Here is a 13257-nt window from a genome sequence, read left to right on the forward strand (position 1 = left end):
ATTTAAGAGACGAAAATGGCATTGGGCAAAGATGCACAAATAGCAGCTGATGTGGTGGAAGAAATGGCAGGTGGAAATGTTGGTAGTGTCTCAAATGAGTTTGACAAGTCAATGGACCTAAACACTGACTTCGATGCGTCTATGTCATCAACATAGTTGCCAACTATTCACACAAATGGCGCATCATCATCAGCCAAGACAAGAAATAGCAGAATGAGTGATGATGCATTTCTAAGACAACTAAAGAAGGTGGCAATATCACTTGAAGCTGGCCTTGTCAAGGCCACTAACAAGATGGGGTCTTATATCTGTGGGTAGTTTAGCAACTGAGGTAGCACTCAATGAACAACGTGCACAAATTTATGAACAGTTGGGAAAGGTTGACAGCTTGACTTTGAACAAGAAGATGGATGCTTCTATTAGGATCTTTGGTGACCCTTCTCTTTTGTTTCTGTGTCCTACAATTCTGGGCAATGAAGAGAAGAGGCGAGTAGGGTTCGTCTATCCTTGCTTAATTTTTCCGTTTCAAATATTAGTTTTGAAGATTATTGTTTTAAATGACTTGTCTTTTGTTTATAGTACTTAGATTACATGTGGATGGAATGTTTGGTAATGAATTGCTTAATTTACATAATTCTAACTTTTGCCTTTGGATGCTTAAATAAATGGTCTTGAATTGCTTGTGTTTTGTGTGTGTTCCTTTTCAATAAGTATTTTTAATATATTTGTTGTCAATCAAATTTAATTTTTCAATTATATTCAGTAATTATCATAATATGTCCAATTAAATTGTATTTATTATATTTTTCATGTTAGTTGAAATTTAATCATGTATATTTGACATCAAATTAATTTTTATTAATTACATATAATAATTATATTATATTATATTATGTGTTTTTGAGCTATTAAACGTGTAAAAAATTAATTTTACAAGTAGTATTTAATTAATACATCTATATTTTGAATTAATATTTCCTATGTTAAATGTTACTCGTGTATTTGCAATTAAATAACTTTTTTTTGAAAATTAAATAATTCTTTTTATATATATTTGATAATTATATGATTATTTAGAATTAAATATTGTTCTTATAAGATTTGTTTTTTATTTTTATAATATAAGCCAAGCAAGGCCATGGCTATCTATCATTATAATTAATTCACTGAAACAATTGGATGGTAATTTGCCGGAGATGTCTTCTTCAATTGCAAATCCACTCATCAGACTCGTTGTCTCCTTTAGAGAACAAGAAGCACCGGGTACACCAACGCCCTCCCTCCCTTCCTCCCGCCAATCTAGTGTTAGGCTAGGGTTTTGATCACTGATTTATTTCCCCACTCAGCAAAAAATAAAGTAAAAAGGCATCCGAATCATCCATGCCTATACCATCAATCTCTCGTTTTCTCTCATCGTCCATTCGCCCCAAAATGCCCAAATTCCCGATCGAAGCCCCGCCAACGCTCTCGCCTTCTTCTTCTGCCCACATCTACTGGAACCATTTGCAGAATCACGGTTCAAACTTAGAAAAAACCCTAAATTCAATTCAGGCTAAACTGGACACTAGCTGTGTCGCTCAGGTCTTGCATAATTGTGCGCTTAATCAACCTCTTCTGGGTCTCAGGTTCTTTATTTGGGCTGGTCTTCAACCCAATTACAGGCACAGTTCGTACATGTATTTCAAAGCTTGTCAATTGTTTGATATTAGTCGAAACCCTCGAGTAGTTACTGATGTTATTGAGGCTTACAGGACTGAGGTGTCTTTCGTAAGTGTTAAGATGTTTAAAGTAGTCTTGAATTTGTGTAGAGAGGCTAACCTTGTTGATGAGAGTTTGTGGGTGTTGAGGAAGATGAAGGAGTTTAATTGTCTGCCGGATACTACGGCTTACAATGTTGTTATTAGGCTGTTTTGTGGTAAAGGCAATATGGATGCCGCTGCTGAGTTGATGAGAGAGATGGATTCGATTAATCTTTATCCTGATATGATTACTTATGTTGCAATGGTGAAGGGGTTCGGTAACGTGGGTAGGCTGGAGGATGCTTGCGCTTTGTTCAAAGTTATGAGGGGACATGGGTGTTTGCCTAATACAGTTGTTTTTTCGGCACTTCTTGATGGCGTTTGTAGGTTTGGGAGTTTGGAAATGGCAATGGAGATGTTGAGGGAGATGGAGGACGGTGGTGGGGTTTGTAGTCCTAATGTTGTAACATATACATCGGTGATCCAGAGTTTTTGTGAGAAGAGAAGGACAATGGAAGCATTGCACATTTTGGATCTAATGGAGGCTAATGGGTGTGTCGCTAACAGAGTGACTGTCAATACTTTGATCAAGGGTCTTTGCACAGAAGGACATATCGAGGAGGCTCATAAGCTTATTGACAAAGTTATTGCAGGAGGTAATGTTTCTGATGGCGAGTGCAATAGTTCTCTGGTGGTGTCTTTGCTAAGAATGAACAAACTTGATGAAGCGGAGAAGGTTTTCAGGAAGATGCTAGCTAATGCAGTAAGGCCTGATGGCTTGGCTTCTAGCACCATGATCAAGGGGCTTTGCCTGGAGGGGCGGGTGCTGGATGCTTTTTGCTTATACAATGAAATTGAGAAGTTGTGTTTCTCTTCTTCTATTGATTTGGATATGTATTCAATTCTTCTTTCTGGCCTTTGCAAAGAAAGTTATTTAGTAGAAGCATCAAAAATTGCCAAGTTAATGGTAGAGAGAAGAATCCCATTGCTAGCTCCGTATGTGGACAATGCAGTTCAACATCTGAAGAATGCAGGTGAGGAGGAGCTTGTTTCACATCTTACTAGCATACAAAAGTAGTTTTGGGCAGAGATAATTTTCTATCTGTTTCAGAGGTGCTTGGATAATTTTGAACATCTTCATGATGCCAAGGTTGGATCCCTGATAGTTTAGTGAAGAAAAATCAACCTTGAGCGGCAGATGGACTATTGGAGATATTTTACTGTAGAGAGGAAGCTTTAGATTGCTGTCAAATTACATGAGCTGATCTGTCTTTGTTACAATGTTGAACTTAGATTGGGCTCAGCCAAGTTGCCTTTAATGCAGTTCAGTGACTGCAATGTATTATGAGTTACTTAAGCTACTGCATGGAAATTGTTGAGTAATAGACTAGATAAGATTTTCTTATTAATTCTGCTTCTACTGGATCAGCATGCTTTTAACAGTACATCTGAAGATCCCTTCCCATGAAGGCTGGTATAGTGTTTGGCACTTTTGCTTAACTGAATTCAAAACTTTTTTACAGCCTACATGTGACATGGATGATAAGTCAAAAGTGAGTCCATTTTGTACATACTCTCAGTTTAGCTTGCGTTGGTTTGGTAGTTAAACTTATGTGTTTATTCTATTTTATTGAGAGTTTTATTCAAAGTTGGTTTTGCTCAACATCTTGTAGTACTGAAAATGAGGAAAAAGTAGGGGGGAGGGGGTGTGTGGACAGCAATTTTCCTTGTAATGAGATGTTCTCTTATAGTACTCAGATTTTTCTCGTATGGGCTGCAATTTTCCCATGCAGTGCTTCTAAGAAGAAGAAAATAAAAGATAATACAGCGAAAGAAACAAACTATACTCCTGCCTCTCTTTTCTTGGGTTCTGTGTGTGTGTGTGTGTATTGTGGTTTGGTGGATGTATCAAGTTGGGATTTATAATGTTTCTTTAGCAAAATTCTCAAAGGCCTCATAAACAAAGAAGAGATTTTGATGAATGAGATGAGCCTATATTAGTGAGGCTATTAACCACTACAATAATGACATTCAGGATGTGGCCAGGACGTCTATACATTCCCGTTGATTTGCCATTTGAAATAGCACTATCAAGAATAGGTGGATGGTTGAAGCAGTCCATATGGAGAGATAATACTTAGATTTAATCAGATAACTCATCACATTCAGGAATATTATCATGTGATTTCCTTTCTAATAAAACATTGATGAGATCTTCTTCTATGTCTATAGATAACCATAGTTTCCTCCTCAAACTATCTTCATGGCAGTTTTTAGTTATGGAGCTGTTCTCTTTCTTCAATTTTCTTCCTTTAGAAGAGACCTATAAATCTGTTCCACTCCTTCGAGAGAGTTGTTAAATAAGCACTTGTCTTACCATAATCTCAAACAAACTTATGGTGGTAACCCATGAGGACCAGAAAATCCCTTTACTGAGTGCTGGCTTTGCTATTCTTTAATGGATGGAATGTTTTCAGGTCAGCAACAAATCTGTGGCAAGAAATGATGTGCCCCAATTATGTAATTTGCTCCTTGCTGTAGCTACACTTCTTACCTCTGTTTTTATCTGGGTTCACCTTTAGTGTGATCATTGCTTATTTCTTTGGTGAATTGTGGAAAGAGTGTGCCATAAAGGGAGGTGAAAAGGCAAGAAATAATTTCTCTTTTTCTCGGTTGACGAGTTTGTGAAATTGTATCAATAAAAGACTTGTTCTATTCTATCCACTCTCTTCATAAAAGTCTCTATTGGTCTTTCCTCTCACATGACCAAATAATTTTGATCATGTCTCATGCATTTTATATTTAATAAGAGCTATTCCGACTTTAATACAAATAGTCTCATTTCTAATTTTATCTTTTCTTGCATGGCCTTATATCCATTGCAACATCCTCATCTACGTTACAATCATATTTTGCACATGTAGATTCTTTGTTGCCCAACATCTTATGCCGTACAACAAAGCTGGTCTCATCACTATATTATACAACTTTCCTTCTAACTTCAATGAAATTTTACTATCACCAAAAAATGTTATGGAAGTTTTAATGCGCAATGTAGGAGTAGTTTATCATTGAGTTATTAGTGTTGACAGAAGTGGATTAATATATTAATGAATAATCTGTTTCATTCTATGCGTTGATTTGAATGTTGAATTTGTTGTTTTAGACTTTAGAAAATATTCTCTAAGTTAGTAGGCATGATTGGCTGTCTAACCACTAGTAACATGTGCTTTTGGAGCTTGGATGGCTAGTAAAGATGAGATATATTAGTTTGAAGTGTTTCCTTACATGAGGTGTGATGACCATCAGCCACTGTCCATAATGCAACTTTTGGTGATGGAAGGGTTAGCAAATGGAAACTTGAGCTATCATTAAACTCTGCTTGTACTAACTAAAAATGAATTGCTTGACCCTGTTGTGTCTTATTTGCTCTCTGCAGGCAGCTAACAAAAGCAAATTATCTTAGACGGAATATAACATGGTAGAGATAGCGGCCCTTTCACTTGAAAAATACATTCAAAAGGTATCAGGTATCTCATTGGTCGGGATTTTGAGTTTATTTATACTTATTAGTTGTCTTATTCTCTACAGTGCTGGATTATATTGTAATTTACAATATTCTTGGCTAATTGTGATTCTCATAATTGTTCAACTCCTCTTGAGTAATGTGTGTCTTAGATTAGCTTAATTCTCATCTATAACTATCTCTTACACTGGGGAAACAAAAATTGTAAGACTTAAGAGCCTGCTTTTGTTGGCCCCAAAATTCTGGAAGGATAGAAGCCTGAAATAACATTTGACATGAACCAACCACCACAGTATACAAATTACTCGTCTATTCCCTAGTTTTTGTTGCTTGAAATTCATATGCACAACAGAGGACCTCCTGCCGAATTTTCTGTTGTTTCAGCTTTAAAGACTGTTTTATTTGCTTTGAAGCACTTCCTTATTTCCAGAAATCAATTCAGCTGTTATCTGAATTCTTGTTCCTTCCGTATCGTCCCTTGTATAACTTGCATGCTTTAGGGATTTACAGGACCTGAATAAGTTATCAACCCAACTGATGTTGGAACAATAGGTCTTCACACCAACCAGAGTTGCTACCATCAAAATGAAGGTGAAGATACTTAAGACTGCAGATATAAATATTAGAACCATAAAGTTAGTTATTTCAGTACAAGAAAATTCTCTAGGGAAGATTAAACTAAAAAAAAAAAAAACATAGTCCAAAATCATCAATATCTGGGAACAGCTTTGCTCTACATTTGCAGATTTGTGGTTTTACATGGTTGCTAGAATAATTGTCAAAGGAATAATATTCGTATAGAAGGTTTTATTAGTGATCCTACATTTAGAAAAAAAAATACACATTAAAGTCTCATAATTGCAAAAATATCATTGTTACATATTCTGATGACATTTTCTGTATAAAAATTTTGTGAGAATTTCATTTTCCTACACAGAAGGGTAATGCTATGTAAATATGAATTTTATAAAAATATTGTGGCTCATTAAAAATATCTGTAATTGCAAGAATGTCAGTCATTATCACATCATTCTTGTGGTATTTTCTATACAAAAATTCTGTAAGGACACTTCAGCCTAATGAAAGGAGAAGGATGGAAGAATTACCTTTCCCATGCACACAACTGAAACATCTCATCAACCTTGGCTTCACTTGAAAATCCTCAAATCCAGTCAAGTCCCAGGTAAATCCAAGGCCAAAACTATTGTCAGAAAGGTAAGGACTGTATGAAAATGGAATAGCTATTGTCTTCACAGGCCTGCAAGAAATTGGCATATCCAGGAAAGCTTCTTCTACAACATAAACATGGTAACCAGAGCCACTTAGGCAGGGAACTTGCATGAAGGGAGGGGAAAGCTGAGCCGAGCAATTGAGGTATGTGTAACTCTTGACAACATAGTAATATCGGAAAGGCGATTTAGAGAGATTGAGGTTTAGAAAGACTCCATGGACACAGTTTTCTGGGTCAAGAAGACTTAGTTTTTTGGTCTTGTAACAGATGGATTTGACAACTAAATCTCTCCCGTAAGATGGGAACCGAATTACAGTTTCATTTTGCCTGCAATCTAGTTTGAAACCAGGGTAGCTGCAATTCTGGGGATGCCTTTTTTGCAGTGAGAAAGGAAATAGGATGTTGGGGGAATCAGGGCTGCATTTTACTGCTGGACAGTTTGTGTCCATGGCATCTAGAACAAGGAATGGTGAGGAGAGAAGGATGAAGAAGAGCAAGACAGCCATTGACAAGAAAAAGGTGGAGATTGTACCTAGTTTTGCCCTAGGATGTCAGTCAGTCTATATGTATACACACACACACACATATATATATAGAGAGAGAGAGAGGGAGAGCACGATTGAAAGACCCGCAAGGAAGGGATCTACCTTGGCTGGCAAAGACAAAAGAGCTTAACAGCACTGAAAATGATATTCATATTGAATTTTTTTTTTTTTTTTACAGTAATTGCTTATGAGTTCTTTATGTTCTTCTCATGACCACCTTTTATTATTAATGAAATACACTATCAATAATGTATAAAATCTATATCTATATGTCATTACTCTTTTTGTGGAAGAAGACTTAGAATTGACTTGCAAATCACGTGGTCATGATACTTTGTTTGGTCGTTGGCTTGGAAAATGGCGCCTGTGAAGGCTTTTGCGGTGGAGGTCTTGCCAAACTGCCTTGACAAATGATGTCTTTGATGAATAACGTATTTGAAGGGGCACAATTGAATGGTTCACTTTTCTGGTTGTATTTCTATATAACGCTATTGGGTAAGAAGTAGTTTTCTGAAAGGTAATCGGAAAGAGGTGGGATGGTCCCCAGAAAGCAAAATTCCTTGCACCCTGGTTTACTTCACCTAAGCTGCCTTTGTCCTTAATGTAAAATTTTCCCCTTTTTTTTTCTTTTTCTTTTTTAACCGCGACATCTTTTGTGGTGGTGGCCATTTTTGTTAAAAAAAACAAAGGGTAAAGGGTTCGAAAACTTACTTCCATCAGTTTGGGATTTGATGGCTTGATATAGGTTTTATTTATGCTTGGGTGGTTTGTTTTACACTATAAAACTCAAGAGTTAGAACCAATCATATCAAAAAATAACTCAATATATGCTAATATTGACGTTAAAACTTTTAAAAAATATCTCAAATGTTTCCTTTTAAGGTTTTATGTATATATGACTATGTACATAAATAAATAATTTTTGTTTATTGTTCTCTTATTAATTATTTAGTGGCAACTATTCTTTTCCCTTTCTTTTATTCTAGTGTAAGAATAGACATTGATTTGCACACCTCCTACAAAGATTATCTAAAAAATTGATTAAAACCCCTATTAAAAACTTCAATGACAGTATTAGTAGTTAGCTCAATTCATATACAAACCCAATTAATAATGGTAAAATATGTTAAAACAAACCAAATAGCAGATTATGGCCACCCCCAAGATTCAATCATTGATGGCATGGGCAAACAAAACACTTCAACACACTCTCATAATAGCAAGTACCCTTTTCTTCACTCGTGTCATATGTACAAAGTGGGGCAGAGAAAGTAGTTCAGCCCAGACCAGATTAAACACGAAAACATGTTGGTAACTGAAGATGTATCACGTAGTAATATGCCAAGCCAAAAACACACAAATGTAGTAAATTACAAGACATTTACAAATACATGGCTTCATTCTATATTACAAGACATTTACAAATTACAATACAAAAGATAGTCATGTTACATGTTATGCATGGATCTGTTGCAATTTGTATGCAACTGATACTAACGTCAGGCACTCTGCAACAAACAGAACTAACCGCGGCGCTTAGGGAATGATCAAAAACATGCATCCCACACGACAACCATCATCGACCAACTAGCATCAAACGCGCTGAGTAGCGATTTTAGGGGTTCTAGCAGCCTTGGCAGTTGGAATCCGGATCGTCTACTACATTGTAGTACAAGCAAGATAGCTTACCGTCAAACTTGGAAACCAGCTTATGGGGAAATAGTCCACAGTAGCGTTTCCCCAGCCGCGCCATGCAGATGTCAATGATCTTCTTGAACATGCTGTCGTCTTGGATCCGCGGTTGCTCCACGAACTCAAGAAGGGGCATCCACTGTTTGATCACAAATGGGTATGTTTTGGAGAGAGAATCAGTCCAAGATAATGGGATCGTTGTTTCCTATGTTCAGTTCTAACACAGCTATTAACTTTACTTTCAAGTTTGTGACTGCTAAAGAAAATTCTTGGTGTAATGAGTTAAGAGTTGATTATATAGCAACTGGCAACTCTATTGTTTTGTGGGTTGAGCTGTTCACCTTGGCTGCTTGAAGTTCAAGATCATCAACAATTATCCGAGTCGATAGGGGTCTCAACATGCAGATGAAGAACAAATCTGACTTTTCGAAAGCAAAATTGTGCGCGTGCCTGGAATTGCAGCGATAAGGAGGACGTAAGGGAAGAAAGTAAATGGAAAACCAGAGCATTCTAGCTCTCAAGTTATTTCTATTTATGGTTTTATCTTCTGTATGGCCTTTACTAATATCAATGCCCAAGAAAAACTAGAGGGCAAAAATATGTAACATTTTTACCTGAAAGCTATGACTTCAACAAACTCAGTATCAACCTGTGATGAAAAATTAAAAAAGAAAATGAACAAATTGGATTCAAAAACTTGCGGGGGAAATGGATTAGGAATGGAGTCCTTACACCAGTTTCCTCTTTTACTTCTCTCACAGCTCCAGTAAATATCTCCTCTGACTGATGAAAAGTAAATAGCTCAATATTTAGCCTCTTCATATATATAATGATTTGAGTTTAAAAGTAGGAATGAAAAAGCACACCTCAAGTATGAAACCAGTCGGTATTTTCCAGAGGCCAGCGAGCGCTGCAGCATAATGTTTCTCTTGTACTACAAGCACCTGAGGGCAATTATGGGAAACTCTTGCAGTCCAGTGATGAGGAGTTTTCCAGGCATATAATTAAGCAGGTAGAAGAAGATGAGGCGTCTAACTCTAGCACATCTAATGCAAGTTTCATCAAATTAGTGGGTAGGTTGGACAAAAATTTGATCCTTTAGGCACTTAATAGTTTTGCAAGGCATCATATCATAAAGTTTGCATACAGAGGAGCTGCCATGCGCGTTGGTATTTAGGGTCAGATAAACAATCATAATGAGAAGAGTCATAGCACAGTTCAATGATAAAATCTATGTTATGCTATTAAAGAAAGAGCAAAGAGTCTTGTGCACTGGGACGTCCTTTTATATTAAATCATATACTTCAAAAGGAATATTTATGTATCCATTATGATAGCTGCCAAAATGAGAGAAGTGATGCCTAAGTCAAGCTGGGAACTTAAGGTTCGCATTTTCTTTGCTCAAACAATAAGGCAAGGATATACCTCATTCTTGTCATTGATCACAAATGCCCCAACCCCCACTTGGTGAGAGGCATTGGCAGGAAGCATGCAAGGCCCTTCAGGAATCCAGTATGTCAACATGACATATCCTCTTTCAGCATGGTGATAATGAAACCCATCCTATAATCGAGTTATTAGTCTTAAAATCAAGATTATTTTGTGACAAAACAAAGAGCAGAGGAGTTGGCATTCAACATTAACAAATTCTCGACATTTTCTTGAGTCACTTTGTCAGCTTCTCATGGTTTAGCAGGACGACATTCAAAATTTTAAGTGCTTTATACTTCCAGTTAGAGTCAGAAAGAGCCTATGGCATGAAAGTTTACCTTTATTGCTACAGGAACAAGATCAGATCTCTCCAGTGGCAGCTTAAGCCAAACTCCTTTCTTCCCCTGCAAATGATACACAACACATGATGATAAATCCTCTGATTATACCATAGATCTTCAAAGTGAAAAGGGTTTTATCCCATTTCACAAAAATTTGGTTTGAAGGCCAGCAGCTCATGGAGAAAAGAGGGAAAGTAGAGAGGCTGCTTCTTCGTGCTTGTGATTATAGAAACAGGAGAAAATTAAAGACCCTCCAACACATTGTCTCTATGCTTCTAAGTCTACATCTTTCTTCTGGTACAAAATCTTACAGAAATGATTGAAATCCCGCAATAGCTTGTCAAGCAAAATGAGTGAGAAATCCTTCTCACGTGCATCTATTTTAATGACTATAACGAGTGATTAAACATCTGAAGTTAAGTTGTACTATGCTTAAAATAATTTCCATGTCTATTGTAATAGGTATGACATGAGGCCTAATGGCCTTCCTGAAGATAATAAGGCCGTAGATAAAAATAATTAGCGAAATACAATTCATATAGCCGACTCCACGTAGTAGGATAAAGGCTTGGTAATGTTTTTCTTGTTCTGTAAAGTTAGTGCAATTTAGATGCCTGATGGCAATGGATGATATTGTTACCTTCTGTTTCCAGTGGGAGATTGACAGATGAAGTCTAGAGGCAAAGATGCTTGGGTTAGATGGCAATCTTTCTGAATCAACGATAACTCCTCCATACTCATCATCAAATGAATCCAGTATTCTCATTTCCTTCAAAAACAGAGTTGAGCTGGCACCATTTGGTCCATCCATCTGGTACTGAAAACTATCTACTGCAATGTTTTCCTTGCCAGCTGAGCCAATGGCTTTATTGGAAGTGCTCAGATAAGATGCCTTTGAGGAAATACCTGAACACATAAATCAGTACCAAAATCAGTCACTGTGAAGTAGAACATTTTTAACATACCAAGCCATTATTGCATTATATCAAGTCGGCTACATGACTAACATCATCGCTTGTCATTTTTATCTATGGGCATATCAAAACCCTTATAATATAACATCATATCTAAGTGTCTTAGACCAAACTGAAACTGAACGACTGATAGAAAAACCCATGAGAATCGAAACGAAACAAAAGCATCATTGATTTACTTCTTTATGGCTTATACTTCGTATTAGATGCATCAAATATTTCACACCCAGAAAAAGATTGGACTTCAACTTCAGTCAAGAACTATAAACCATAACATAAAGCTTGAAATCACTTCTGGGAATGGAACAAAATGATGGAACAGAACAAAAAACTGAGTGATGATTGAGCATTCGGAGAGAAATAGAAGAAGAAAATCATTGTGAATCTTACAACAATATCCAATCTAATCAAAATTAGGCATAAAAAGGGAACTAGGAACCCTACCAGTGAAAGAACAGGCTTGCCTCGGATTGAAAGATGATGACCTCGGAAACAGCCTTTCTGAACCAAAGAACTTAGGTACGGAGATTGCATTTGAATCAAACACTTTCACCTCCATTTCTATGAACTCTGAAACCTCTCAACTTAACCAAAAATTTCAAAATCAACGAGTATAAAAAGGGGGGGGGGGGGGGGGGGGGGGGAGAGAGAGAGAGAGAGAGCAGATGCTTTGGTCAGAGGAATCTGCAGATATTCGTTTGGGAACAAGGAAATTCTTGGGATTCTTCGCCCTTCCGGAGCAAACTAAAGGATGGATAACAAAGTGAAAGAAACTCGACTAGGCAACAAATGCATCCAGAGCTTAGCTTAGGAGTGAAGGGAGATGGAGACAAGGGATAAAAACCAGATTGAGGAGATGAATTATCGAAAGAGTTGGAATCAGAATGAATGAATGAAGGAATGAGTGCATAAATATGTGGTGCGAAATGGGTGTGGGTGGGAAGTGACAAATGGGGCAGAGATTTAGCGAAAATAATCTGCTTGATATTTGACAGGCGGGAATGGAGAGAGAGAGAGAGAGAGAGAGAGATGAAGCAAACACGGACATTAACGTTATTCCCTCGTGGACATTAACGTTAATTCCCTCGTTTGAAAGACTTTACTACAACCTTTAACGGTTCAAGTTTCCTTCTTTTTTTTTTTAATTTTATTTTTCCCTTAAACCTTTATATCATAACCATGCACACCGAACAATGATGCACCTTTGTAAATAGATGTTTTTTCACTTTTGCTCTTAATTATTACAATTGGATCCACCCCATTGACATGGTCGAATTATCGATTCAGGGCCAAACTGTTACTTCAGAAATTTATATGTAAAATGTTATAAATTACTCTTTGAACAAATTCATATTTCTAAAACACCATCTTCACAATAACAAATTTACTCTTTTATTAAAGAAAATGAATCTTTAAACATTGAATGCTCTTATCAACAATAATGAGAATCAAACTAAACTAACATGTTGAATAAACAACTAATAAAAAGGTTGCTTATCAAAAAATTGGTAGACTTTTTACATGAATTGTGATTGGATCCATGAACAAGTTAAACTGGGCTGGTTAAACTAGTTAAGATTTTTTTTAAAAAAAAATAATTTTTTGTTATGTATTTATTATATTTTTAGATATTAAAAAATATAATAACAATTTGATATATTTGAAAGGAGTTGACGTCTACTATTTGAATATCATCTACCATCGAATTCGATGAACCTCTCCATTTTTTCAATTCAATACTCGAGTCTATTTTTTAAAACACTGTTGTTTAGTACTTT

The 13257-nt window shown here is 36.4% G+C and overlaps 3 protein-coding genes across 4 annotated transcripts; 1 reads left to right on the forward strand and 2 right to left on the reverse strand.

Moving 5' to 3' along the window:
* Window positions 1-1175: 1175 nt before the first annotated feature.
* Window positions 1176-7729, forward strand: LOC127813221 (pentatricopeptide repeat-containing protein At5g47360). 2 transcript variants are annotated; one of them, XR_008026092.1, is made up of 2 exons: window positions 1176-4216; window positions 5179-7729. XR_008026092.1 is itself a non-coding variant. In XM_052354085.1 (2 exons), the coding sequence occupies exons 1-2, from the start codon at window positions 1381-1383 to the stop codon at window positions 5184-5186; spliced, it is 1401 nt and encodes a 466-aa protein (XP_052210045.1). In that variant the 5' UTR covers window positions 1176-1380; the 3' UTR covers window positions 5187-7729. The 2 variants fall into 2 exon arrangements, 1 of the variants encoding a protein (XP_052210045.1); XM_052354085.1 differs by having other exon boundaries at window positions 1176-2773.
* Window positions 5398-7002, reverse strand: LOC127813224 (RING-H2 finger protein ATL22-like). The gene is made up of 2 exons (XM_052354087.1): window positions 6372-7002; window positions 5398-5872 (listed from the first exon to the last, which is right to left on the reverse strand). The coding sequence occupies exons 1-2, from the start codon at window positions 7000-7002 to the stop codon at window positions 5664-5666; spliced, it is 840 nt and encodes a 279-aa protein (XP_052210047.1). The 3' UTR covers window positions 5398-5663.
* Window positions 7730-8255: 526 nt separating the features above from the next.
* Window positions 8256-12490, reverse strand: LOC127813223 (nudix hydrolase 8-like). The gene is made up of 9 exons (XM_052354086.1): window positions 11924-12490; window positions 11146-11411; window positions 10503-10568; window positions 10159-10296; window positions 9600-9677; window positions 9466-9516; window positions 9348-9382; window positions 9075-9183; window positions 8256-8872 (listed from the first exon to the last, which is right to left on the reverse strand). Exons 1-9 carry the CDS (start codon window positions 12036-12038, stop codon window positions 8666-8668), a joined length of 1065 nt encoding a protein of 354 aa, XP_052210046.1. The 5' UTR covers window positions 12039-12490; the 3' UTR covers window positions 8256-8665.
* Window positions 12491-13257: the final 767 nt, after the last annotated feature.

This window comes from Diospyros lotus, chromosome 11 (genome assembly GCF_014633365.1).
Source record: "Diospyros lotus cultivar Yz01 chromosome 11, ASM1463336v1, whole genome shotgun sequence".
Lineage (NCBI taxonomy): Eukaryota > Viridiplantae > Streptophyta > Magnoliopsida > Ericales > Ebenaceae > Diospyros > Diospyros lotus.

Bases quoted from the DNA above. Each gene is read 5' to 3' on its own strand.
- LOC127813221 (XM_052354085.1), top strand. From the start codon at position 1,381: ATGCCTATACCATCAATCTCTCGTTTTCTCTCATCGTCCATTCGCCCC.
- LOC127813224 (XM_052354087.1), bottom strand. From the start codon at position 7,002: ATGGCTGTCTTGCTCTTCTTCATCCTTCTCTCCTCACCATTCCTTGTT. The intron at 5,873-6,371 runs GTAATTCTTCCA...TTATATCTGCAG, and splicing joins CAGTTGTGTGCATGGGAAAG to TCTTAAGTATCTTCACCTTC.
- LOC127813223 (XM_052354086.1), bottom strand. From the start codon at position 12,038: ATGGAGGTGAAAGTGTTTGATTCAAATGCAATCTCCGTACCTAAGTTC. The intron at 9,517-9,599 runs GTGTGCTTTTTC...ACTTTTCATCAG, and splicing joins CGACTGGTTTCATACTTGAG to TCAGAGGAGATATTTACTGG. The intron at 8,873-9,074 runs GTGAACAGCTCA...GTGATCAAACAG, and splicing joins TTGAACTTCAAGCAGCCAAG to TGGATGCCCCTTCTTGAGTT.